Genomic DNA, 27,765 nt, shown 5'->3' with positions numbered 1-27,765 from the left:
GGCTGCTCTCCTTGGCCGACCCGCCCGGGAGTTCGCGAGACCTGGGCTTCTCGCGGCGCTTCCCCGGCGCGCGGCCCGCCCGGCCCCGCCGCTCGCCGGGGCAGGAAGCGGAGGCGGCGCGGGGGGCTCGGAGCGCCGTTCCCTCCCTCAGGTGTGCGCGGGAGGCGGCGCGGGCCTGTCTTCCCCGGAGAAGGCGGGCGAGAAGCTCTCTTCGCCCCGCTTCCTGCCGGCGGGAGGGGGAGAGCTTCCCCCCTCGGTGCCAGCACGCCTCCGGGGCTGCTCTGGCGGTGTGAGGGGAGCGGGGCCTCCGTGGCGCCTGGCAGGTTGTAGCTGTGGACGTCTGGCCCTGGAGATCCTGGTGAGCTCCTTCACTGTCCTCTTTCGACTCTCTCAGCCTCTGTGAGAGTTTCGCAGCCCGCAGGGAGGGAGCTCACCTCCGAAGGTCAGTGTAGACGGAGCTGCTTGGGGTCTTCTCTCGTTACTAAAGCCGTCTGAGAAACAACTTTCCTTTAAAAAAGAGCTGTTCCTGAAGCCTTAGGAACGCAGCCGTGGTGAGAGCGGGTCATCCTAAACCCGGTTGAGCTGATGTGCTCTGGAATGAGATTAATTTGAAGAGCCAGAAAAGGGGAATCCTCCTCCAGACTGCGTTTCTAAGTGGGTAAGCTGTAAATCAGAGGAATTCTCACCCCACCTCCCCGTAGTCTTTGATGATCAGGGACGTGAGTGGCAAACAGCTGGCTTGCTAAGTGCTTTGGTTAGAAATCCATTTCTTTTGTTTTATTCCTGTGACCCGTGCCTGCCACTCCCAGGTAACTGATGAGTTGAAACATGACGAGCCCTTTTTTTACTGGGCCTGGTGATGCTGGATTGTGTCATCTCTCTGTGTAGTATCTGCTACTTAATTTGTACAACGCTAATTTTTCTGCTTGGCAAATCTTTTTCTGGAAAAGCTGTAGACATGCTGTATATAACTGATGTTTATCTGCTTCTGTGGCAGCCTTTTCTTCTCTCTGCTTCTCTTTAAATGCTTTTGTTATTTCCTGCAGGAGGGAAAAAAACTTATCTGTGGCCATGATAGATCCTTTAGAGAACAACTTGTTTGATCTTCCTGATTACGAGAATACAGAAGATGAAATGTTCCCACCTCTTCCACCTCCTGCCTCTCCAGGAAGAGATGATGTTGAATGGGCTCAAGCTAATGGAGGTGAACACCTGTGACCCCTAAAGATCCCATTTTGCAGTATAGACAATGAAATGCTGTGAAATCAGTATTACTGGTGTTGTACTTCACTATCTTGAGTTTAGCATAAAAATAGTCTTGTGTAGTTAAGAAAGCAGTTCGTAAATTTAAATTGTTATCAATTCTATGCTTCCAAGCTTGTGGGAAAAGTTTATTTAGATTCTGTGAAAATATGTACACAAATGAATCTTTGTAAAATTCAAGCTCTTCTGACAAAATGTTGGTAAAGATAATTATACAGCGGTGATCTATAGTTACCCTTTATGACCTGGATTTCAGAAGTGGTAAGAGTGTTGAATGTAGTATTCCAGGGAGATGTTTGTAGATTTTTGTAGAGTATATGACCTAGGAAAAATCCAAGACACTTCAGGACAGTAAAACTTAATTATTTGTATTTGAAAAGATCTTACTGTGTACCGAACAAGCTAATAGAAAGTATAAAAATTTTATTTTAACTATTATTTACTTCTGCTCATTTGCCTGTAGTGTTAAACATATGTTTTCATTGACCCCTGCTCTGTCTGTTCACTAGAAAATAGGATTTTCAGTAGATTTAATTCCTTGCTATATGAAAAGGAGAACTTCTGAATTCCTGGTGTTGAAAGTAACAAAAAGTAAACCAAGAAATCAGTATGATAACTAATTGCTAGCTCTGAGGTGAGATGGGCAGTGGTGCCTTGTCTGTTGCAGTCAAATAATATATACTGGCCCTAATCAAAAAGTATATGGAATTTAGTTCTTGAAAGACACATTGATTGTGGTCACACATTGCCTCTTTCTCTATTTTTTGAAGGCGGCGCTGGTGGTTTAGGTCTGTCTTTCAGATCTATAAGTGGAAATTTTGGGACACACCTATCAAATTATGTTTATTGATAATTTGAGTTTCTTAACTCGTAGAACATCATCTACTCTCCATATGTTTCTCATCAGAATTACAATATAAAAGTTCTAAAATTAGGAAATTTCCCTTTCAAGGAGCCTACTTTGCTAAAAAAGTTGGTTCCTCAGTATATTTTGAAGAGACGGATTTATTTCCAATCTCTCTTGTGGGAAAAGCAAGGTAAAATATGCAGACATTTGTTTGGAGTACTATACCTGCAATGGAATACTTGTGATGCTGCCTTTTTGATAGGGTAGAAAGTTAAAATTTATATGACCGAATTCTAGTTCATGTCATTTGCATTATATGCTTAAAATATGTTATTTTCTTTACTGGAACCAGATGGAAACCAGCAGTCACAAACAAAGGATTCTGCTGTAGCTACACGGAAAGCAGTTAAAAGACCAATGCCTAAACTAGATGCCCAGAGGTAACTTTTTACAGAATATTTCTTTTTGTGATGAATTTGGTATATGGCTGTGGGAGAGTGATTAAGGTTACTGTGATCCCTGCTTGGTCATAGCCAAGTTAAAGATCAAGAGTTTTGGAGTTGAAAGTGCCTCTTGCATGCTGTATTGCAACCTTTCTATTCCTTGCCTTACCTGTATAATGGTATTATTAGTTTAACTTTCTTGAAGTCTCCTTGGAACTTAGTATGTGACTAATATTTTGTTAAGAGATATTTATTATTTATACATAGGACTCTTCCAGCTAGATCTTCTTTATTTTGCTTCAGACATAGTACTGTACATTTCTTTCTTTAATTAAAGTCTGCTTCAAAATAAAACCTCAATACAATGGTGACTGTAAGGCACTACCTAAAGTACCCTTACACCTGACTTTTGTTCAAACTGGATAAACTCTGTATAAAGGATTTTAATATTTTCTTTTCTGTTATCGCTAAAGCTGGTGTAAGTTCTTTATAAGCAATGGAAAGAATCTGAGTTTTCAGTTTCTTCCATTTTAAATACACTGATGAAGTTAGTCATTGATACCACAGGTGGATGCTCTGGTCATGCATCTAACTAGTTTTACTTGGCCAATATAGACACTAGAACTGACCATTCAGTTTTCTTTCCATGTGATCAAAAGCAAAAAGCTCTTTGGACTAGGAATACGTGTATGGTGAATTAAAAAAAAAAAAGTCTTGGGACTTGCAGCAGTCTTTATCTTATTTTGTGCATTTTCTTAATGACTTTTAAGTCTGTACATCTTTCAAATAGAGCTCTGTAGCTTTAGGCTATTTAAAGGAATGTGAGGGTTTTTTGTTTGTGTGCTGGTGTTTCTTTTTTGGGGGGTGGGAGTGGGGAGGTAGTTGTTTTTATTAATTAGAAGAAGAAAGTATGGGTTTCAAATAACTTCACCCATTTCCTATTACCAGGTTAGTATCAGAAAGAGGACTTCCGGCACTAAGACACATGTTTGATAATGTAAAGTTCAAGGGTAAAGGGCATGAGGTAAGACATAGTGAGCTTTTGTTTTGTTTCCTGGGAGGTTAATCTAGATTTGATAGATTGCTGCCTACCTGATATGGGGAGAATTGATACTGCGCTCTGGTTAGCCAGCTTTCTAGCAGTATTTGAATGTAGCCTGAAGGGGTTTGTAGTCATAAATTTAAAAAAACAAACGAACGTTTTAACAAAATCCCTGTTTTGAATTTAAAACTATTTTCCTCTACTCCAAAACTACAATATCATGTCTGTGACTTTTTTTGTATTGTCCATAGAAAGAGGTTTTAGAAATTGGAGCAGGCTAGTAAGACTGCCTACTGTGTCTGGAATGCCTTCACCATCTCATTTCATGATCAGTTTCCTCTGTTAGTGAAAATATTCTGGCAGTTGTGACACCTCTACCCCAAACTGTCTCATTGTTTTGGATACACTTAAACATACAAAGCTTATTTTTCTTTAAATATCATTAGACTATTGGCACCTTTGCAAAGACACCTATGCGTCTCTGGTTTACAGAGAACATTCATGGTATAAATTTCCTATTTACAATTGGGGCCATAAAGAAACTAGGCAGTACTACTGATCTGAGAAAAAATCTTCACTAGATAAGGTTCTTTAGATGTAAATTTTTCTGTGTGTTCTAAACATCAAAATAAAAGCCAGCTGTGCCCCTTTGGATTTTTTTTTTTTTTTTTTCAGTCTGCGTTCAGACCTAGGTGGCTTCAGGGCAACTTCACAGAAGCCCATTGGATGTTTTACAGTATATGCAAATGCTTTTCCTGAACTCGGATGGCTATTCTTCTCATAGCTTGAAATTGCACTTACAGACTTGATTGTGGGAGGAAAGGTTACCCACACATTCATATTACTTAAATTTTCAAGAGACTTTCAAGCTGCAGATGCTTAATGTTTTCAGAAATGTTACTTTCCTTTTTCCCTCTGCAGTCAGCTTTTACTAGCTGGATGTCTTGGTTTATGCCCTAGGCAGAGGACCTGAAGACACTCATACGACATATGGAACACTGGGCTCATAGACTATTTCCAAAATTGCAGTTTGAGGATTTTATTGACAGAGTAGAGTGTTTGGGAAACAAAAAGGAAGTTCAGGTATGTGTTGTTCCTGTCAGTTTCTCTTTATGCAGTACTAAATAGTCCAAGAGGTAGGTTTAGGAGAGCAATTATGCAACAAAATAAGACTTAATTTGTGGATACTGCTAAGGAGTATAATGTTATTTAAATTAATTTATCTCTTTTTAAAAATAGCTCTTTCCAGTATTTAAGGTTACGTTTAACCTTTCTTTATTTGAATTACTACTTCAGAGATTGGCTTTGATTTCAGCACATCTTTAACCTAAGTAATTTGCTTAAGAGTGCTGGCACTGGTTGATTTTGGGGGGTTTGTTTGTTTTTTAACATTTCAACCTGCAAAGAAGACTTATGAAGAATGCTGCTTCATCTGGCTAGGTAATAGACGAAGGACTAGCAAAACGATCCACAGCATTACAAGTTGTTGGTCAAACAGACATGTAGTGAAAGGAGTATTTATTTCAGAGTAATAAAGTGTAAAGAGAAATTGAGAGTAGTATTAAAAGCATAGCAGTGTTGTACAAAAGATTTTGTTACAGATGAAATATCAGTATTTTAATCTCTCACTTGCAGACCTGCCTAAAGCGGATTAGACTTGATCTTCCTATTTTACATGAAGACTTCGCAAGTAATGAAGGTATGCTCATTATGCTGTTTGTTCAGTAGTTCAATGCTTAAAATTACTTTACTTCCCCTCCTACTGACCCGAAATTAATGATCATGCTATGTTTTTCAAATGTAGAAGAAATTGTTGAGTGGTCCTCTATTTTAAAACCAAGCTTCTGTGAGACTTAAAATTACAAAACGGAACTGGTACTGGGACTAAAATGCTATATATATATATATATAAACAAAAAAAAGTGCATGGTATTATTAATGGGTATTATTACCAGCATTGTTAGAAATATTCTTCAAAAAAACCCCCAAAACTGCAATTACTAAGTGAACATACTGGTTTGTATTGTACTCTTATGAGGTGCAGTCTGAAGAGCTCTTGGATCTTATTAATGCAGAAATCAGAGACTCATTATAGTGTTTATACTACAAGCTGTTAAAGTGCAGTCAGGGTGTGGTGTCCTTTATAGGGAAAGTATTTAGTAATGCTCGTGGGCACTATTATGTCTGTCAGTCTTGGCATATAGCTACTATTGAGTATTTCTTCTTCCAGTATCAAAATCCAGTCACTTAACAAGTAGATAATTCAAGAGTCTCTTCCAATGAGATGATGTTTTTAGATAGACTAGAAATGAACTTTTTTTTTTTTTTATAAAAAGAGGGAGTAGAGTTCATCTCATAGTTTGAAGGAAACTTTATTAGCAGAAATGAGAGGATTTCATGGTTGTTCCTAAGGTCCTTTGCAGGTGTCCACGCTTTCACTGTGGGTCTTTTGAAACAATTACCTACCCATTGTCCGGTGTGTCTTCACGTGAACCTCAGCCTCCCCCCAAGCCAGTGCTTGGGAAAGGTGTTCTGGTGGATGAGTTAACCAGTGGTAAATCCTTGCCTCACCTGTGGGGATAACCTTTGGGCAGTTAGTGATGTGTGGCTGTCTTCACTGTTGGCTGCATTTGCTAGAAATGGAATGCAACCATAAGCAGCCACAAACAGAAAAGCAAATGGTTCCTGCCGACAGTGTCTGTAGAGTTATCAGATTTTTCTGTGCGATGGTTCCATACATTTGTATTTAAAGGTGGTGCTGATCTGTTCTTGAACCATGTTGGCAAGTGTACTGTTACAACTGGTCAGTCTTCAGTTGAAAAACTTGAGTAGGTATCTTGCCGTTTTGAAATAAAAACTCAAGCTAGAGTATTGCATTAAAAGCCAAAACCTTGTCGTTCGCTAACTTCTCTATTTACAGGCTTAAAGTGGTGCAGAGGCACAAGCATACTTGGCCTTAGGCACTCTTGAAAGAGTGCTTTGCTTCTCTGTTGGGGGATGAAGTTTGTCTAACGGAGTTAGACTATGTCCATTTTGCATGTTTTAAAGTTAGCAAATGAGTAAATATTCCATAACAGTAGCACACTGAATTCAAAACTGACTATTCAATGTCTATGTTCGAACCTCTGTCTGATTCCCATAACTAGTCCTGCCACTTACCAAAGGATGGTGTCATATTGGTAGGGGTGGGAAGAAAATGATCTGGCTGTTCAGTAAGGATTGCCTGAATTTACTGTCTGTTTTTAACCTTCAAGCACAGCTCATGATTGCTAACATAGTAGACAGAGGTATGCTTCTCTAAATTCAGGCATTTATTATTGTTGTGCATTTGGGATCTCCGATAAGCATTTGTTGTATACTTTGAGTATCAGCTATGTGGACCTAGGCAGAAAATTGCCCGTTAAAACTGAATGACGGAATGATCTTCAGCTGTCATAGAAATGCTTTTAAAATGACAGATACTTAGCAGTAGATCTCTCTGGGTTGAAAGTGTCGATTTCTGCCCCTCTTCCCCCTCCCAACCCCCTCATCTTTAACCAGATGGTGGAGGGGAAAGCAATGGACTGGATACAGCCACTGAAGATACACGTTCTGGCTCTGGAAACGCGGAAGAACTCAATTCTCTGTCTGGTACAACTCTCACGGAAGAGCAACAGCAGCGAATCAAGAAGAACAGGCAGCTGGCCTTGGAACGTAGGCAAGCAAAGATGCAGCATAACAGCCAGTTGCAACACAATGGTAATTAACTCTGTAACTTAAGTGTTAATGTTAAGGTTGGTAGGCTGAGAAGCTTATACAACTGAGCTGCTGAGTCAGTTTAAAGGAAATGGTAGTGATTGCTTTTCTAGTAAGTAGCAGAATGTGTAACTCTCAATTTTAAACTGTTCCTTTAGTTAGACTCCTCCAAAGCTAAGTCAGAACTACTCTCCCTAGTTGTCATGTAAAGTTGTGATAGCTTTGGCTTGGATGAAATGAAACTCAACTTTCCAGTCATCTCTGGAGTTGGCTTTCCTGCAGACTGTGATTCTGGTGATAGAAACCACAGTTAAACACAGCAACAGTGTTTTCTCATGGTAGGAAATTGTAGGTTGGTTTTTTTGGTTTTCTTTTTTTTTTTTCAACAGAGCTCTCCACTAATTACTTGGAAGAGGAGTTTAATACCCCAGTTACTCAGGATCCCACTGACCTTATTGAAGACACTCAAATTACCACAACCGAGGTTGCTCTTACAGAAGTTGAAGATGGAGATACAGAATTGGAATGTGGCAGTGAGGAGCAGTAACCCTTCCTTATACTTTGAACAACTTCCTTGACCGAAAGACCCCAAGGTTTTCAGTACTATCACTCCATTGAAATGTTGCTGGCTTTTTGCACTCTGACTCTAGAAGCTTTGCAGAAGTCTTCCCCATGACGTGGGTACAGTGGGACAGAACTCTTCTCTTGAAACTGCAGATGAACAACTCCGTACACCAGAAAACCGAACAAAGTTCTTCATCTGCATTTGAGACATCTTTTCCACCTCCTCCAACATTCTTTAGGAAACGTTAATGATTTTTTTGACCTACTTTGAATTTAGTTTACAATTGATGTCAAACTGAATTAACTGGGATATTGACAGGTGAAATTTCTATTAACATTGTGTTGGGTTTTTTTAATAGAAGATATATACAATAGCAGGTGGTGCTATGTCTGAACTGGTGTCCTGGATTTTTTTTAAACTTGCTTATAAAGTTCTTGTAAGTTTTTTCTTATAAAACAGAAGCTATTAAATTTCAGAAGTCAAACCTGAAATGCTTGTATGAGGCTGTTACAGCTACAGGCCCTCCAACCTTCCCCATTCCTTGTGCTAGTTGGACATCTCTTCACAGACAAGTATATCCCCTTAGGGGAACGTGCTTTGGCTCTGACAAAATCAGTTACCTTCCTTTGGCTGAGTCTGTCCTCTGTCTCGAGGCTCTGTTTCGTTCTCTTCTTCCAGTCTTGTTTCTCCTTCTTCCACAACAGCTTTTCCCTTTTGCAGCATGATCAAGAATCACCATAATGGTAAAGCCCTGAGCCTGCCCTCTTCCATAGCATAGGGGAGACTGTTGTTCGTAACAGAAACTGCATTTCTAGAAACTGAATTAAGACAAGTCCAGCACTTAGAGCAGATGAAATCAAGTTCACATCAACAGGTGTTATTTTATGCCAGATGTGCAGCTGGGGGATTTCAAGAAACAGAATTCTGTATCCTAGATTAGTGTGAAGGAGTTTGCTTTTTATATCCTTGCAGCTATGAGCTAAACTCACTAAATTTTAGTGGAAGATAGCCAACAGCTGTAGGAAATACTTGGGTTTTAAGAACTTAATTTATGGACAACATGGGAAAGTTACTTTTTGAATGATAGTTAGAAGAATTCACCACACCGTCTTTAGTCTGGAAGATGAGACTTATGATGTATAAAATCTTGTGAAAACCCATACATGTTCATAACCAGATAAAAATAATTTTTATTTAAAATAGACATTTAGTTTCTTAAAAGGACTCTTGAATATTTAAAATAGACTGCTTTTTTAAAAAAGAAAAGTCATACAAAGTGAATAGGAGCAGAACATCAAGAAGCAGATATTGCTAGGTTGTAGTTCAAGTTCTAATGTCAGCTGAAACATCTAGTAGTGCCAAATCCTTAATCTCCTCCAGCAGCTGGTATAAGCTTGCTCCCTTGGTCTGGCAGTACTCCCGACAGTCTTCATCAATTACTTCAACTCCTGCTTTTTCTTGGGCATGGTGGGCTTCTTCTGCAGACTGACTGACTTCTTTTGCTAAGTCAGGTTTCACCACATGAAAATTCTGGGAAACCTCTGTGTCTGAAGTCTGGTACGGTGCATTCCTGATGATTTCAAGCTTGATTGTATCAGCATGGCAGCGGGAAGTCTGCACATGTATTTTCACCTTAAAAGCAATACAAAAATTATTATTTCTGATGGTGCTATTTCCTTTTACTTCCTTCAGATTAAATACTCACTGTAATATGATCAAAAAGGCTTAATGTAACTGATTCTCCAGTAGTTGTAGTAGAAGTAATTTTGTTTTGAAAGCGATGAAGTGATCCAGGCTTCCACTCACACCTCTGATCACCTTGACAAGAGATGACTAAGCCTTCTTTGTTTTTCATGTATGCAGGACCTTTGATTCCGTATCTACAAAAAAAGCAGACAGAAACTGTTCTAACAATTTTCACCCTTAGCAGTTCTTTTAATTTTGAAACGAAGAGAAGGCTAGCTCGGATTACAGAAAAGCAATGTAAAGGGGCAAGCACTGTAGCCTCATAATCCTGCTTAAGGGATGCTGATGGGCATTGTTGAAGAAACCCCTAGAGTACCTGAAAACAGCATGAAGACAGTGATTGAAGTGTTTTGAAAGCAGCAAAGCAAAAGTAAATTACAGTCAGTGATCCATTGTCTTAGGTATGGCTGGATGATGGAAGGAGAGCAGCATTACAGGTTATTCCAGACAGCATGGTGAGGAAACAGTTCTCCATTAAAAAAAAGTTACTTAAAGACCAGCAGTGTACTTGCACTGCGTTCTCTGGAAGGAGGCCTTTCTTGCTTGGGTAGGTTCTGGCTCTTCAGCTTCCACGCCACGCCATCTGGAATGCTGGAGACAACAGGCCTATATCAAGCTGGTTTATATCCAAGCTCAGTCTGTGGCCAGGCTTAAGCAGGCCCTGACTGTATCATGACGTCCAGGGTATTCATGTAATGGTCTGCTTTACCTAACATCCCTGTAGCATGTTTTTTGTTTTTTTGTTGTTGTTGGTTTTGTTTTTTTTTTTTTAAGAAGAGTTCTTATGCCTACATTTCTCATACCTGTTAGCTAGCCAGGTAGACAGTGTTACTGCCATAGACACATAGATCAATAACTAATCCAAAATGTCCAGGAAGAGGAAAGGTAGTTCTCTCCCCCACAGCTTGAAGAGCTGGCCAAGTCTTATGAAAGGCAGTGCTCTCTAGTTCTATGCAGACTAATGCCGCCTTACACCATTCACTAGTCTTTTTATAACATTAGCAGAACACATTTAGTATACTTTAAAATACAGATTTAAAAGCTCAGAAATTAAAATGTAGTGTTAGCTTCATGCAAACAGTTGCTTTCTACTAGCGTTAATCAGAGCTGAGCTGAGATGCAGGCACTTGGAAGAGCCTAACTGCCACAAACAGCACCATGTAAACCCTCCTACGTTTCCCTGCTGCCTACGAGGAGTAGCTGCTCAAAAGGTGCTCCTAGCCTGCATAAACTACAGTCGGTAGTGAAGGACAAGAGTGCTGAGGAATGCATGGCTTTGTGATTTGCAAAATCACTTTCTATTGTTTTTAAAAAGGGGGGGGGGCAGAAATATTCCAGTAATTGTTCTCCCCTAGGAGCTGCTCGGGCAAAAAAAACGTTCTTTTAATGTTCTGAAATAAATACGTAGTGTGCAGCAGAGTCTTACCGTTTCCTCACAGGAACTCCTTTTCAGAGTGAATGCATAGAAAAGAACTGCTGTGATTTACAACAAAACCCTAAAATGTAGTCATTGGTCAACACCAGGCCACACTATAAACACTTTCTCAAGGACCAGAGGTGTCCTCACAGCATTCTAGTAACACTTAGGTCTTATTTTTAAGCTCAGTCCAAGCTCTCATCAACTCACCTTGGTACAAAAACAAGCACACCATTTGTTCGAATTGAGTAAATAACACCATCTGCTATGCAGCGCTTCTCTGTTTCTGTGGTTGTGTCTTTGAAGTACATGCACCGGAAGAGTTTAGTAGACTGTTTCTGAGCACGCTGTGCTGCCTGCAAGCACACCCCACAAAAAGAGAAGACAAAACCACCTAAATAAATATTTCAACAACCTTGTTTGGCTTTGATTTCCATAGTTTCTTTTTCCCATTATTAACTCCCTTACCCGTCCCCTAGAGAAATTACACCTAAAAGGAAATTCTACATGTAGTACAGATGAAGTATGAAGTCAATTTTACTACCACTCTTAGAAGAAAACTGGTATTTAAGCAAAAAAACCCAAAAGCATTATAAATAAAAACAAGTGATACTACATCGTCATAGTACCCAAAAGCCGCAGTCAGGACTGGTATCCCCTTCCACAGGGCAGCATACAAACATAAGGAGACACACACAATGACTGTCATACCTGTTTTCTGTTATTAATATGTCTGCACAATTCCTGAAGATCCTTATTGCTGAATACATAATCCTTAACATCTCTTTTAGTTTCATTCAGTGTTGCTGCCGTCAAGAGTCTGTGGACAACAATATCAGCATATCTTCTAATTGGAGAAGTGAAATGAGTGTACTTTTCTAAGGCAAGTCCTACAAATAAAAAAGGAAGTGGTAAGCAATCAAAGCAATTGACTGCCTCCCACCCAACAGTTCAGAAGTAGTAACAAGAACAACATAAAAAATAAAGTGAAAAGATACCATAATGATGAAACTCTTCCTCGGGACAAGAGCCAGTTGAGAAGTACAATGCATTAGACATTGCTTGAGTAGCCATAGATCGCAACAGTTTATTTACAATTGGATCCAATGGGTCATTTGCTTTATCCAGAGACTCAGCCAATGTTTTGTTAGACCTGTCAAAAAAGTGGTAATTCTGAAGATAATTATGCTATCCCTGATCACAATAGCTTATAGTTAAAAATAGCATGCAAAAGCACACAAAAATTGATTAATAGTTATTAATATAAAAATGCGAACGACAAGCAGAACAATCTTAAAACTTTCAACACAGTTTATTAACAGCTCTGCTCTAGAAAAATGTTTAGAAAAAAACCCAGTTTTCACTAACAGGCCTGTCTTCTGCAACCTGGAGAACCAAGAAGGACTGGAGAAAAACCCCAGTCTATACTGTGCAAAACAGACGGTGAGCTGGTCCAAAGCCTGTTCTGTACAGGACAGCACAAATGGGACAAGGTGACATCCAAGTAAAAGGAGGGACTACTGATGCCTGTCACACTCTGTGATGTCCAGAAATGATGCCCCCCAATATGATGAAGCTCACAGCCTTCTTGACAAAGAAGAATAGTATCTTGACAAAGTAATTCGGAATTATTTTGAGTCATTTTAAATGACTATATTGCACAGAATTAGATTTAAACAAGTACTCTCTTACACGACTATTACAGGAAACAAGGCCACTGCAGAGCTCAACCGCTACACGCTGACTGAACAAATTCTTTTTGGTTATGTCTAAAATTATTCAGATACTGCCACTTTCAGCACAGCCACCAGAATGCAGGCAGCCTCTCTTTGTTTAGAACATCACCTCCCGCTCACAGCAAGGTTATGGTAAATGTTTTTTTAAGAACTGCTATGCAGGTCTATTAACATTGATACTGAGAACTGTAATGCTTTGTGACAATAACATAGCCAAATAGTTAATGGCTTAACTTTAATTAAAGTGCTTAAGATAAGTAATAAAAGATACCGTGTGTCTATTGAGAAACCTTTGGCACTGGCACATTCTCGAAGTCTAGTAAAAAATTCCTGTCGTGGTGGAGGGTGTTGACGCAACAAAGCTTGATGAGGAAAATGTTCAGAAATCTTCTTTGCCACCCAGTGGTTGGCAAGAATCATACATTCTGCTACAGTGTCCTGCACCTCCAGCGGCTGCTTGGGGATGAGACCATAGATTTTTTGTTTATCATCCAGTTGCACTTGGATTTCTACCCCTTCTAGTTCCAAAGCACCACAGCTGTCCCGCTTAGCTCTAAGGTGTCGTGCTATATCAGTGAGTTTTGATATTGCCCAAACCAGTTCAGCCAACTTCTTCCGTCTAGTGCTTTCATCCAAGTTTTTCAGTTCCAGGATATCACCAACAACACTTGTGTCTCCATCTAATAATCCCTGCGCTGCTTCGTAAACGAGCTTGTATGCAGATCGAATGATGGTTTTGTTGTAGCAGACTCTCAGCATTTCGTATGATTCTTTTTCTAGTTCCCACAAGACACTTACAGCATACCTTAAAGATAAGATCACAATTCTGTAAATAGTTCTGGTTGACTTAAACTGTCATTTCAAGCACATCCAACTGTTACAAATTTACAAGTTTCATTCTGTTTTTTTTACAGGAAACATCTTTTTCTTCACAAAACAAACCAGTGGTCGGCAATGCCACTAATTAATGCACTTGCCTTTCAGTCTTGTGTATCACAACTTAATAAATAAGGACCAACTATGTCAGCAGTATTTTCAATCCACCTGTTGAGGCAAAGTACCCCTAAGATACAAGGGCACATCTATTTTAAAGCACAGCTACACTGCAACAATTATTTTAATTAATTTTTATTCCATTAGTCAGATGCATCCACAATGAACATATCTGCACCCTGCATATCCTCATGCCAGTGAGGCAAATAACCCTGTAAATTGTAATAAAATGTTTGAGGAATAGGACAATAGTAAAAAACATAACCATTCACATGGGTGCATGCACTCCAGATTGAAACCCATGTGAAAAAACAAGTGAAGAACAAAGCTGCCTTCACCTTTAGGTTGCTGTTTAAATACAAAGCAAGTTGTTAAGGGTATGGGTAAACATTATTGGAGGACAAGATGGTCATTGTACAATACTGTATTTCAGCTTTTGTGACTCCCTACCACTTTGCTTACAGCAACAATTCAAAGAGCAAGTGCATAAGCAGTTACTATGGAATAGGTAACGTAACATTTTTGAGCACCCACAGTGTGTTCAGAATCTGTGTGAAAAAAATAATGAAATTAATTTTTTTTTCCCCAGCCAAATCAGTTTATCATATGGTGACATGACTGCTAAGGCCAGCCTAAAAGCAGCACTGGGAATCTGTGACTGGGGCAGAGTTGGGGAAGAATCGCCCTCACTCTCCTTTTCTTAGCAGCAGTACTGAGAAGCCCTATAAAACTGATCATGGAATTACAGAGTTGGACATTTAACACTAGTGAAAAAAAGTCTACATGAAAAATCATTCATGGTGCTTTCTGGAAACCTCAACAGGGCTAATATAGGTAGGAAACCTTGCTTTTGCATCAGAACTATTCTGTGAGTAGTCAATTTCATCCAAGAAAAGATTCAACAATGATGAAAGATTAAGTATTACAAGACCTCTTCTAATGGGGTAATATGCCAACAACTAATGATTTCAGGAATACATTTTTCTCATTTAAAGAAAAAGACCAACCTCAATCTTCTCAGTGGTTTCATGTTATGGTTTGAATCTTGCATGGATTACATGTATGTTCAGCTGGATTGTCCTGCTCAAACAAAATGCTTCAGCGCCCATATATATTTTAGCAGGGTAAAGTATTACAAAGCATTCACCCTACCTATGGTAGAATTGAAAGGTATTTTTTAATGTACACTATTCTTTCAGTTGAGGATCTAGTAACAATGCAAAAACATCCAACCAACTGATAAACACAGAAACTGGTAGCGATAATTAAATTACGTGTAAAAATCTCTTTCCTCAGAAATATTATAGAATCTTACCTATCAACTCCACTAAGAAGAGAGCATATGTCAGCACTCAAGACAGAGGGCAGCATGTCGTAACGACGATCCGCTAAATAGTAAGTTGTTGCCCTGAGGAATAAAATACATTTACTATTCTCACTAAGACTCATTGGTGTGTCTCCCAAGCAGTTTGTGGTATAAGCATAGCTTCAGCAAAACAAGACACATAGCATGATTTTAAAAGGTTATTCTTACAGAACACACACATATGTGCAATACCAAAGTCAAATTATTTAAATAACCATTTGTATAGTACAAGCCTGATTTTGCCTTCCTCGATATCTTCAACTGCCATTAAGGCCATAACTAGGGCTGTACAAAATCTGCTCAACTAAGAAGAGGTCATTTAATGGCTATACCAAACATCTCCGCTGGCTATACAGTTTACATTTCTTTGCATCTACAAAGAATACATTTCATGAAGTGATTCAGCAGTATAAGTTCAAAACAGTGGCAATTATACAAAAAAAATAATGGAGTATTTGGCATATTAAAACACAAAATCGAATATTAAAACATAAGCCTGCCAAATACCTCTGGAATTAAATTCATGTAAGACTTAATTCCACTCTGTGGCTGTTCTGTGTTCTGTGTGAAGATCCATCTCCCTTGGAATGCAAACAAGTGGTTTGTACATACTTCAAATCACAAATGTTAAAGTAGACTATAAAGCAAACAGTAGTGATTAGGGAAAGATAAATCATAAATTTGGGGAAAAGAGCAATTTCATAGTAAAAAGGTGAAGCAGTAGGTCAGAAAGCAGTTTTCTCCCCAGCAGGCCTATTTTAACCAAATAAAAGCAGAATAACATTAGTTATATATTAGTTTTAATAAGCTGTTTCCATGACACAGAAGAAGAAAGAATGTTTCCTTCCTTCCAATGTTTCTCAATGTTTCCTTAGGGTAGTATCACAAACTCCTAAGCTCCATAAATTTTCTAATTTTTAGAAAATAATTTACCTTGCTCTGGCCTCAACATCAGTGTAAGAATTTGCTGCCACAAAATGGGTTACATCTGCAATGTGGACACCTAACTCTAGATTCCCGTTAGGCAGAGTTCTAACCGAGAGTGCATCATCCACATCCTCACAGCCTTGCGGGTCAATGCTGAATATCACGTGTGTGTCTCTCAAGTCAAGACGGTTTTTTTCCTCCTCTGGATTCACTTTCCAAGGATTCTTTGAAGAACTCACAGGCATTTCACTCATCTGTACAAAAACATTATTGATGAACATACATTTATATCTTTTGTACAAAAAGAAGGCAACAATGAGATTTAATTAGCTTTTCCTTTCCTACACCATTAATTGTTTTGTGTACTTTTTCATCCTAGACAAATTCTTCTTTCCTTGCATTTTACAAGTCAGTCTATTACATTTACCTTATAGGAAGTATGAAACAGAATTGAAAAGAGTGCTATGCATTATTATTAACAACTGATATTATTGTGGTGATATTGCAGCTTGTGCAAACATAACCACTGCATATTGGTTTTTTACATTGTTTTTCTTCCAATTAATTGCATGTATAATCAAAATAGTTATCTATGAGAGCTGGTTCCTCTCCTGGTTGAAGACAAAAGGATTTAAGACAATGACTTCAGTAGGACCAGGCCTTTAGGATCAGTACCATAAACACATATTAAAGACAGTAACATCTTAAAGGTCTACCTCAAATTAGAATTAAGAGTTTGTAGTCATCTCCTCACAGCAAACAGATTATCTTAAAATCACGCTTGACTTGAAAATTCATAGTATCTGTAGAACCACTGATCCGAAAGTAATTCCAGAAAAATAATCTATGAATAGTTTTCAGCTTTCAAAAACCTGTTGGCAACTAAGACATTCAGCTGTAAAAGCATCCCCCTCTTTGAGAAACAAGATCCTAGAAATCAACAGAAAAGAATGTATCTAATCACAAAGACTAACCTGGATCTCTGAGAAAGGGGCAACACAAATGCTGTTCTCCACCAGAATAGCTGCAATTTCCCCCTCAAGATCTCCAATTCTTCCTAGAACTCTCACGAAATGTCCATTTGGGTACACAGAAGTTGACTCCCAAGAATCAATACGCACGACAATTCTATAATCCTGCAGCAAGAAAATTCTGTTAGAACAGCAATCTGCTCCTGACAAGCAATCAATATAAATACTCCTTCAGGAGCAAACAATGCTATCCAAAGGGACTGGCAACTCTGAAAACTTTATAGAAAGGAAAAAGAAACCCACAATGAGAAGCATACAAAAGAATACTGAGAATTACATTTATTTCCTGATCAAAGACCCACTTGGGGTCATTAATATGGAGAATCTCTACCTTAAAGTATAAAAAATAAAAGCAAAACCAAGATGTACACAAATATCCTTATACCAGAAAAGACGCAACTGGAATTTACTTCTTGGCCATGAAGAAGTGCTTAACATTACAAGGTAAAAACGGCTAGGAACAAACAAAACCATGTTTGTTCTTTCTACAGCAATGGCAGGCTAATCATCACAATTCGTTTTTTGATGATAAGCTCTCCTTACTACTTTCATCAAAGTTATATGTAGTCATAGATCCAATAAAGCTGCAAGGGGTATTACAATTTATACCCCTAAAATGACCTTTAATTTATCTAAAAACCCAAAGCAACTAGTATATAAATGCTCAGGATACCTGGACTGTGGCCCAGACTCAAACAAGCTTTATTACCTGAAGCTGATGTGGTTTTGACAGGAACTGAACACATTCCTTCAAGGCAGAAATTGAACTACTCTCACAGACTTAACTATTTATTAATAGTTTTAGCCATGTTTTTGCCAAGGAAAACGTCATTAGAGCATATAACACCCGCATGATTTTGTAGGAACACAGAACAGAGAAACACTTTTGTCAAATTACCTGTAATGCTTCAGCTTGCTGGGTACTGATCCGGATTTTGGGAATTCGGTAGTCCAAAGGTATAACAAGGATTTTCTGAGCATTTCTGCCCTGGGACTGGCTCTCTTCTTTAGAGGGGAAAGTGACCACATAATCCCTCCAGTTCTTTTGAATGATTCCAACAACTTTACCTTTTAATAAGGAACATTGTTGGCTGTACATTAAAGAGTTAAACAGGAAGATGAAAGCAAATATGTGGGAGGTATAGAAGATTCATTGCTTTGTAATATGAACTAATGTGTCCACAAATCTGTATTACAATTGCTAACAATATATGGTATGCAGACAACAATACAAGTTTGTTATAAGTTATCACTGGCACAGCCAGATTTTAATGAGCTTTTATTTATGTGGAGACTAACTCATTGTATAGATTTCAACTGATACAGTACATAAATTATTCAGAGAGATTCCCACTACTACTGAAATGTGGCCAATTCTAGTAAAAAATACAGAAAATTATTAATCACAAAGATCAAAATCAAACAGCATTTTCTTGCAGAAAGAGAATTAACTACCTAAAACTTTTAACTCTCACCTCAGCAAACTTTTAAGATGTAGCTATACCTGCAGAGTAATATTTTCAAATAAGACTCTAAGTTCCCATGGTACCCAAGCATGTCACAGTATAATTGGAGCTGGATACTTCTTCACCTAACAAAAAATTTTTCATCTTTAACATTATTTGTCATCAAGGAATTAAAAGGATGCTATTATCTTTCTGTATCATCAACAGTGATAGTGGAGGACTTGAGTGCACACTCTGGTAAATTGGTCTGTATTAGAATGGCAGTTCATCTCTTCTAAAGCTGTGCAGAGTGACAGCATGTATTTGGGTAGCAAAGTATTCCAAACTCAGTATTTCAGGAAGATAACTACAACAATTCAGCTATATCTGAGAATGGAATTAAAGAAGAAAAAAACGAAGGGGTTTCACATATAGAAAGAATCTAGTGGCCTTCTTGCTGGGATATGTTAGAATGCTTTAATTTGGGGTGATCACTTCAAATTTACTATAGTGCAAAAAATGTGACAATAACAGAAATTGAAGGAAGGGACTATACAATGAAGAGTACAACACAGCTTGGACCAAGGAAGTGAGGTAATCTTGACAAAACATTGTATCACACTATCTACTTTACCTGTGGGCATAGGGTCACTAGTGGTGTCTGCAGGTGCTTTATCCTCAGTCTCATTTTCACAAAGGGCAACAGTCCTTCCTTTCCATTCCTGCAAAGGTAGTAACTCAACAGCTACGACATCACCATGGATTGCACGATTTCGAGCTCTGGCCCCATAAATAAGGATGTCACTTTGAAGTTCTAAATTTAAAATAAAAAGAAACAGAACTATAAACTGCTAAAAAATTCAAATCCCTCTACTCTTGGCAGCATTCTGCTGAAATAACAGAAAATGACATTTGCAATATGATCTCTTCCAAAAAGGACTACTGGCAAGTAATTAATATTGCAAGAAAATTAAAAACTTTTCCTCTTTTTTTTTTTAAAGGAGATATGAAGCCATTCTGTAAATGAACTCTTGGATAAAAAGCAGCATAGGCTAGGATGAGTTCATTGTTCTTAGGTAGCAGCTTTAGAAACACACAACACAGTTAAACTGTGGAAACCACTGCCACCAGATTCTGGGCAGGGTCCAGAATAAAAAAAGTTTTTAAAAAATAATTAGTATATTGAACACTGGTTTGACTGCAGGGTCTGTCACAGGAACATTTGAAAGTTCTTATTAGTGAAAGCTGGGACAATATATCTGTGCAAGGGTAACAGGCTGTTCCTTCAAATGTATTTATTACTAACTGATACCAGAAAGACAATACTGGTGTTCCAATCTGATCCAAAAGGCATTTTTCCTATTATGTTCACAATGACCAGCTTCCTAATCCTGCCAACATATATGCAAACGTTTATTTCAGTCAAATGAGTGGTCATTTGAAGTTAGAACAAAGCACAGAGATACCAATTTGCATCAGCATTCAACTTCAGAAAAGGTCTAGGGAAACCTGTTAGTAGGATAAGAGTCCAAAACATAGCCAAAGTTACTAAGAAAGAGAAAGGAGGACATAAAGGGTATTGCTTTCTCATGAGGCCCACCCTCTGGGTAAATGTTCAGCCTCCCTTCTGGCCCATGAAATAACCCAAGCATTGGAGTATCTTAGCTTTCATCTTGTTTAATAACTGAACAGCTATGTACATATGGCTACATGGCTTCATGTAAAACACGCAGTGTCACAATGGCATTGAGTAAATCCTCTAATTGTCTTTTCACCTGTTTCTTTGCCGCCAAATCCCTGAAGTCGAACAAGAGCTTCCAGTTGTGCTCTATGCTTATTGACATGCAGTATACCCTAAAAGAAAATAACAAACTGATAAATAGAATGTAACAGTCACACCTCTAAATAGCCAACTTTAAAGTATAAAATTGTTTGTTTTGCAATTATTTTTACATAAATTAGTAGTTTTTATTGATATGTAGGTTATTTTGAACACAACTGTTCTCTCTGTAGTGGAGAATGTACAGTGAAGAACTTTAAGTACCCACTTCTGGAAAAGAATTGTAAGTTCTTTTAAATGCTCAATTTAATTGCAAGATGATAAAGGTCCTTTTATTCAAAGCACAAGCAGTGTAAGATTATTTTTGCTGCCTGCCTTAATAGAGAATCTGGAGTTTTTTCTACAAGAAAGAAAACCCTCAGTCTTTCTGTTCATATTCTGTTCTCACCTCCCTGCTGAAATTGTCAAGAAAGGAACAAATTACTACCTCTAATTCTTTAAATTATTTTAAGAGGACACTTGTCCACCAACAATCCATATTAAGGCCCTGAACAGCCATAAAATTGTAAATTAATTTCACTAACTGAGAGATCTCTGTGCAAATGAAGAAATGCTGCCCTTATGCAGCATTACTTGTATTTACGAATGAGATCTAGCTGCTTCATATCACACCTAGTTTCTCAATTTACAGGTGTATCACATATCAACCTGAAGAAAAATCCACAGCAAGTTTAAGATTCTCAACAACAAATTCTCATTTCAACTTCTCCAAAAGAAAAAAAACCCATGTGTTCACAAGATGAAGTAGGGGAAATATTTTAAGAATCTTAATCCCTTCCACCCTCTTACTCTTGCTTTTTTGTTTTCTTCCCCTCTTCCCACTATAGCAGTATTTCTTTACCTAATCAGTCGAATTCAGGCAACTAAAGGAACTAAGCACAAAACTGTATTGTTCTGTGTATGCTCTCTATATAGCAAATTACCTGTATATATCTTCCAGATTTGATCCCAGCCTCCAATATTTCCACAGGTAAGTGCTCAGGATATTCTTTTCCATTGTTTTCTTGGCTTTCACTCTCCCGCTCACGCTGAGCTTGAAGTATAGAGTCAAAGAGTTCATGGGCAGCCTTTAAGTCAGGCCAAAAGTTATCCAAGTAATTCTGTATGCACATATATAAACAAACGTCAAAGTATTTAGAGGTCTCTGTTCTTTTAATAATGCATTTGGAAAGCCCATAATGGCCAAGAGCTGTCTCATATGCTATACTCAAACAGCACTTCCAAGTGGTAATGACGTGTCTGCTCTAAACACCACAGATTTGTTCCAGATTCAACCTAACTCATTTGCTAAATACAACAAAGGAGGCATGACTGTTAAGATAGCATCCTAGACTAGAGATTCACAAACTTTTACCAATATACCCCATCCAGGCTACATAGTTCTTGTAAAGTGCCATAGCAGAATCAAACTGGCGACCCACTATTATTTTTACACTTTTGATATGATTTTGTATGCTACATTTGGACCACCTTCCATTGCCTCATAGCAATTAAAAAAATCAAGCATCATAATTTTTATATAGCTTCAAGGTAAATCTGTTTGGTCCTGGTTTTACTTAACATCCTTTCACAGCTAAAATAAACCTCCCATCCACATATCCCACTGAATACAAGCAGTACCAGAGATGAACAACTAAATGAAGAATGAATTATTTTCTCGTGCATCACTGTATCCTAAGTAGTCAAGTCTAAAGTAAACTGGCAGAATAATGCTGATGGATATTTAGGCTACAGCTGTTTATGGACTGCTTGCATGACAGATTTAGACAGCTGGCTGAGGTAAGTGATTAATGTTTGTCAATGCCAAAATCTTTAAAAACAAGGAAAACAATGAATAGGGCTCATAGGAAAGATGACCTCTGTCTTTAGAGCTGCTGTGTTTCTTTTCAGTTCTCTGGTTTGTCACTGCCGCCATTTTTTATGACATTCCCATGACTGACATCTTTGCTTTCTTTGATAAATGAAGACATGAGCTAGCATCATAGTTTTCTTAAATGTAAACTCTGAAATGATTTGCACTATACATTGGGCTTTAATGTACTTGCTTCATCATTTTGATGCAGCATAAAGGAAACCTTCTTCTATTTTTCTGGCCTATTACCTTGAAGGAAATCACAAACACTCCTTCTGTTTCATTTCCGTACTGCCTGATAGCATCTTCATCTTCTGTTACCATAACAACTGGCATCTGACCCAAGCAGTGATTGTAATACCAGACTGCTGCATTGTAAATACTCCTAGAAAAGCAAAGTTTGAAATAAGATTTCTGGCATATCTCATTTGCTACTCACAAGACATTAGCAGGCTTTGTATAAGAGAGATTTTGGTTTAACACGTATACTTTTGAGATATATACACCAAGCTACATAAACTTTGTATCTGCAACAATGTTTATGTGCCATACATAAGCACCAGGAGAACAGAGGAAAATAAAATGTTTCCTCCCCAATATATCCACCTGTGCCCTAGCTGCAACATAAGGTATTGTTCCTCTGAGTAAAAGTTTGTTAAAAGCAAGTTGGAACTGCCAAGACTCCAATGCTATGGTGTTTGCAGGTTATCAAACACTACATCTAACAGTCCAATAAGGAGTGCATGATCTATTTATTATGCTAAAGCATTCTTTAAAATGGCTGTGTAACTTTCAAATGATCCAGCTTTTTTTTAGCATTATTACATTTAATTAAGTATATTTTTGTCTATTTTCCTAAGAAAATAGTGTTGACACTTTATCACAAAAACACAATCTAGACTTTCACTTATTGTGAACTGTTCCAGAGCTAAGCAGAGCAAGAGTATGAACTCTTACGTATCCAATGCATGCTAGTATTCCTAAATACATTGTCACAATGTTGTCCAGCATAGTACTACCTAAGTTGAAACAAACCTGGTCTGCCATTTCTCCATGGATTCTCCCTTCTCTCTTGGCAAGTAAGAATGCTGGTGGAATTCATTAGCAAACACAATACAGTCATGTCGGGCATCCTTTACTAGATTTCGTAACTGGTTGTATTGTCTGGAATATGAAAAAGATAAATATATTCTTGTGCTTTCTTTTGATAATGCTATTTTAACTCCAGATGAAAATACAGCTGAAAACTCAAGGAAAAGTACTGTCATGCACAAAGAAATGCATTCATTAATTACACCATTGATGATAAAACCTAAGCCATCATCTGTAAGCAAGCTTTTCTAATATCCATTATGAATGCTTCTGATTTTTAAACATATTTGTTTGCCAGTGAGCCCCACAAAACGTCGTAAGTGTTCAGGAACTTATTTTGTCACTTCTGGGACAAGAGCTGTTTCTTTAAAGGCATTTGTGCTTTAGAAATATAGGAAGACCTTGATAGCAAATTGCTCTCTTATACGCTATGGCAATACATAAGTTAACGTCTGGTAAGGTAAGTACCATATAATAGTATTAACTGCTACCCAAAGACAAGTGCTCAGTCTTTAATACAGCAAACCAAAAACATGCCCATAATCTAATTGTCGCATATGATATATCATGACTGCAAAGTCTCCTTAATTCCTGTCACAAGCCATCTGATTAGTTAATAATGCTACAGGTTTAATATCGCTCCTATCAAGTGAAAACTATGGCAGGCATTGGTGTCCATGGATCACAAAGGATCACAGTTCTTTCCCTTCTGTAAAGTTACACTAGGACACTTGGAAGACCGAAAAACAAATCAAGCGCAGTATTATTTGCTGACTGTGGGTTACAGTGCTTAAATATACAAAGTTAGTATCTTTATTTTGATCTAAATTAAAAGTAAGTTACTATAGGATAAGTACCTGCGTCCTTTTTGATGTTGCACAGCTTGACATGCTGTTTGCATGAAAATAATACCTTTCAGCTCTGGAAGCTCGAGAATCTCAAGGTAATCTTGAACAACCTTGCAGTCAGGGACAACATAATGTGTAACATCATCCGATAACAATTTGCCATCTAAAATATAATTCAGAGTTTAAAGGTTTAAACTTGCAGTTGCAATACTGATTTCTTAAAAATACTTTCAGATGTCAGAAAATTAGAGTTGTGTATGCCCAAAGGTATACACATCTCTTTTTCTGAATGAACAAAATGATGACTACTATGGTACAATCTCTAAAATTTGTGACAGAACCCTTTTGCATCTACTGATGCCAAAATTTAGTGCAAATTCTATCCAAATGAGTGAAAAAGATCCACTTTCATTATGAAAAGCATGTAACTTTAAGAGTGCAGGTAACAGTCCTTTTTTCTCTATTTCCATATGAAAAGAGAGACTATACATCTGCCACAGAATATATTTTCATGGAATTTTCAAAGGGTGTAGAATTATGGGTACTCCTGTTACACTGCTTCCACAGATGTCTCTGTTCAACACTACCCATTTGCAGCAGGCTCTTTTTCTATATCTTTACCTTAAAAAATACAGATAAGGGTACACGTGGAGAAAAGCAATGCTACTACAAAGAGATGTTCTTGAATCTAAACTATTAACCATCGTTGCTAATCTTCTCTAAAGAGACTCCACCCCTTAGGAATATGCCATCAAAATACCACAACCAACCCATCACAGATGACATCTTAAAATGTACCTCAAAATTAATGAGTTTAATTGCTTTAGATATTTCAAAGATTACCCAATAAACTTCTGCACGGGGCTGGGGGGGCGGATCTCCGCTATTTTTTCTCTCAATGCCTATTTATCCCTTATGATATCATCAACATTGAACTGCTGAACTTACCATAGTGCAGGCAAATTATATATAATAAAAGTATATAGATCTTGACAAGTCAGGTTATTTTCATGTACTACTTAGAAATTGACACAGGACAATCTGTCTATTAACTGTGATCACTAGAAGTGTGAATCCAGTAGGCATAATTCTGCATACAGTAACATGACTACATCTCACACTGAAGGCATATAATGGATGATGGCAGAATGCACACAAGAAAGCTAATATTTATTAATAATTCAGAAGAGCATTAAAAGTGAAATGTCACTTGAAGATTTATGTAATCTGCCCATATTAAGCTATCCTTGCCTAACCTATACATCTAGATCAGAATAACTTCTGAGTAGGCACAGCATACCATTACAAGTATCTGTAGATGTGATTTATGCAGGCAGTCTCTCACAGTGCATGAAATAAGTTTGCTCAGCACACTGTGTAGAGTCAGGAATGAAAACAAATGTTCACCTCACCACTGAGTTACCTAGAATAATTACAAAGGGACATATTCTGATACTCATCTACAGCACAATTTACATTTAAGTCCAGAAGAGGGGAAGTTAGGCATGGCAAGAGAGATAAGACTTTTTTTCTGGTATGTGCCTGTAACTTATTGTCCTAGTTTCGGCTTTCTAGTAGTTGATATGGTGTTATGTTTTAGATTCAGTATGAGAAGAATGTTGATAATACACTGATGTTTTCAGTTGTTGCGAAGTAGTGTTTATACTAAGTAAAGGATTTTTCAGCTTCTCATGCCCAGCCAGCAAGAAGGCTGGAGGGGCACAAGAAGTTGGGAGCGGACACAGCCAGGATAGCTGACCCAAACTGACCAGAGGGGTATTCCATACCATGTGACGTCATGCCCAGTATATAAACTGGAGGAGGTTGGCTGGGGGGGAGCAGACCGCTGCTTGGGAACTAACTGGGCATCAGTTGGCGAGTGGTGAGCAACTGAATTGTGCATCACTTGTTTGTATATTCCAATTCTTTGATTATTAGTAGTAATTTTATTTATTATTGTTTATTTATTATTATTATCATCACCATCATTATCATTATTATTTTCTTCCCTTCTGTCCTATTAAACTGTCTGTATCTCAACTCATGAGTTTTACTATTTTCTGATTCTCTCCCCCATCCCACTGGGGAGGGGAGTGAGCGAGTGGCTGCATGGTGCTTAGCTGCTGGCTGGGGTTAAACCATGACACTTATCCTTAAGGAATTCATAACTAAATGCAATACACTAGAGAGCAGCAACTATCACTAGTCCTGACATCCTAGATAGCAGTAATATACTACACTACCTTCTGTCCTGAATAGCAACAGGCACCTAAACCAAAAGTGACAACATCTACATGAAATAGAGTTCAGAAGGAAAAAAAACCACCTTAACATTCTCAACCTTTTCCTTCAGGTAAGCAAATAATGCGGTTGATTTAAATAGGCTGGATATTATGTTAGTTATTTGCCAGTCACTCTCCTGCACGAAATAAATAGTGCTATTTAGCAATAACAAAAAAAACCCTGAAATATCAACCAAAGGTCACATGATGATCTATGATGCACATAACAGCACCATAGTATGTAAAAACAACAACAAATCTAGATATCAGAGAGGCTGGCAGTCTTACTGTGTCTAAAATGGCCAGATATAACACAGGCAATTACATTTAATTACTTAACAGAAATAACTGCTGATGCAGAATTACAATCACTTCAAGATAATGGCTTGGCCCCATTAATACTTAACAGGTACGTACAGAATTTAATTCAAGCTATAAACCACCACCCTGCAGAAATGAATGCATTTTTAAAGGCTCTTTTAAAAAAAGGGAAGCGTGAAACTTGCATTATCCTTTAGCCTTTCATCACTGTCTGTAAACTGTTTGCAGTTAAATCCTGTAACAACCAGCTTCTCAATTCCTTTTTCTCTTAACACCTCGTTCGTTCCTGAAAGATTTTGCTTTTAAGGAGTACTTATGCTACATCCTTGATCTGGCACCGTTTGGTTTTCCCACGACTTCATACGCTGTAGTTCAGCGCCGTCCATAGCCGGCTCGGGACGGCCGAGGAGAGGTCTGGGACGAGCCTCCAGCGGCCCCCGCGGCTCCGGCCCCCTCACGCCCCACCGGCTCCCGCACACCACACCGCCGGCCCCGGCCCCCGCCTCCTCCCCGGCTCTCTCCCCTCGTTATTCCTCTTTTGTTCACCACTTGTCCCGCTCGCTGCCCCCCTGCGCTGCTCTCCGCACCCCGCACCAGGTCGCGCCGGTTCCTGTCAGGCCTCCCCGCCTGCCAAGGCCGCAGGGATCACCCTCTGCACCCAGCTTCGGCCTACGTGAGCCGAGGCACAACGACCCCCGGGGCCAAGCTGCCCACCGCTTCCAGCTCGGCCCCCGGGCGATCCCGGGTCTGGCAGTCCGGATGCTCCTGCCTCTTCTGCCAGGAGCCCCGACCCCCAGCCTCCCGCCGTCAGCCCCCTCACCGCGAGGACAGGCGGCCCGGCACAGGGCGCAGCGGCACGGCACGTCGGGGCGGAGGTAGTGCTCCCGCACGACGCGCACCGAGCGGCCCTGCTGGCCCCGCAGCAGCAGCACTTTCTCCGTGCGGAGCATTGGCATGGCGGGCAAGCCGCGGCC

At 38.8% G+C, this 27,765-nt stretch overlaps 2 protein-coding genes and 1 non-coding gene across 6 annotated transcripts; 2 read left to right on the top strand and 1 right to left on the bottom strand.

The window, feature by feature from the left end:
* Nucleotides 1-64: 64 nt before the first annotated feature.
* Nucleotides 65-9,078, top strand: TIPIN (TIMELESS interacting protein). 4 transcript variants are annotated; one of them, XM_075044639.1, is made up of 8 exons: nucleotides 65-358; nucleotides 1,047-1,204; nucleotides 2,463-2,550; nucleotides 3,502-3,577; nucleotides 4,556-4,678; nucleotides 5,231-5,294; nucleotides 7,136-7,333; nucleotides 7,720-9,078. In XM_075044639.1, the coding sequence occupies exons 2-8, from the start codon at nucleotides 1,072-1,074 to the stop codon at nucleotides 7,875-7,877; spliced, it is 840 nt and encodes a 279-aa protein (XP_074900740.1). In that variant the 5' UTR covers nucleotides 65-358; nucleotides 1,047-1,071; the 3' UTR covers nucleotides 7,878-9,078. The 4 variants fall into 4 exon arrangements, with proteins under 4 accessions (XP_074900740.1, XP_074900739.1, XP_074900737.1 ...); XM_075044638.1 differs by having other exon boundaries at nucleotides 65-442; XM_075044636.1 differs by having other exon boundaries at nucleotides 65-658.
* Nucleotides 6,200-6,336, top strand: LOC142039288 (small Cajal body-specific RNA 14). The gene has a single exon (XR_012652863.1).
* Nucleotides 9,058-27,765, bottom strand: DIS3L (DIS3 like exosome 3'-5' exoribonuclease). The gene is made up of 17 exons (XM_075044635.1): nucleotides 27,612-27,765; nucleotides 24,198-24,351; nucleotides 23,284-23,412; nucleotides 22,498-22,633; nucleotides 21,320-21,496; nucleotides 20,332-20,410; nucleotides 19,191-19,370; nucleotides 18,010-18,179; nucleotides 17,055-17,216; nucleotides 16,087-16,334; nucleotides 15,103-15,195; nucleotides 13,066-13,599; nucleotides 12,057-12,211; nucleotides 11,770-11,948; nucleotides 11,269-11,414; nucleotides 9,601-9,775; nucleotides 9,058-9,527 (listed from the first exon to the last, which is right to left on the bottom strand). The coding sequence occupies exons 1-17, from the start codon at nucleotides 27,745-27,747 to the stop codon at nucleotides 9,219-9,221; spliced, it is 3,162 nt and encodes a 1,053-aa protein (XP_074900736.1). The 5' UTR covers nucleotides 27,748-27,765; the 3' UTR covers nucleotides 9,058-9,218.

The sequence above is a fragment of the Buteo buteo genome, chromosome 13, assembly GCF_964188355.1.
Source record: "Buteo buteo chromosome 13, bButBut1.hap1.1, whole genome shotgun sequence".
Classification (NCBI taxonomy): Eukaryota; Metazoa; Chordata; class Aves; order Accipitriformes; family Accipitridae; genus Buteo; species Buteo buteo.
This window is presented reverse-complemented; position numbering and strand designations above follow the sequence as displayed.

Excerpts from the sequence above, each read along its gene's own strand:
- TIPIN (XM_075044639.1), top strand. The coding sequence starts at position 1,072 with ATGATAGATCCTTTAGAGAACAACTTGTTTGATCTTCCTGATTACGAG. Across the intron at positions 3,578-4,555 it reads TCAAGGGTAAAGGGCATGAG|GCAGAGGACCTGAAGACACT; the intron begins GTAAGACATAGT and ends TTTATGCCCTAG. Across the intron at positions 4,679-5,230 it reads GAAACAAAAAGGAAGTTCAG|ACCTGCCTAAAGCGGATTAG; the intron begins GTATGTGTTGTT and ends TCTCACTTGCAG.
- DIS3L (XM_075044635.1), bottom strand. The coding sequence starts at position 27,747 with ATGCCAATGCTCCGCACGGAGAAAGTGCTGCTGCTGCGGGGCCAGCAG. Across the intron at positions 19,371-20,331 it reads ATTTGGCGGCAAAGAAACAG|AACTTCAAAGTGACATCCTT; the intron begins GTGAAAAGACAA and ends TTTTAAATTTAG. Across the intron at positions 9,776-11,268 it reads GTGCTTGTTTTTGTACCAAG|ATACGGAATCAAAGGTCCTG; the intron begins GTGAGTTGATGA and ends CTTTTTTTGTAG.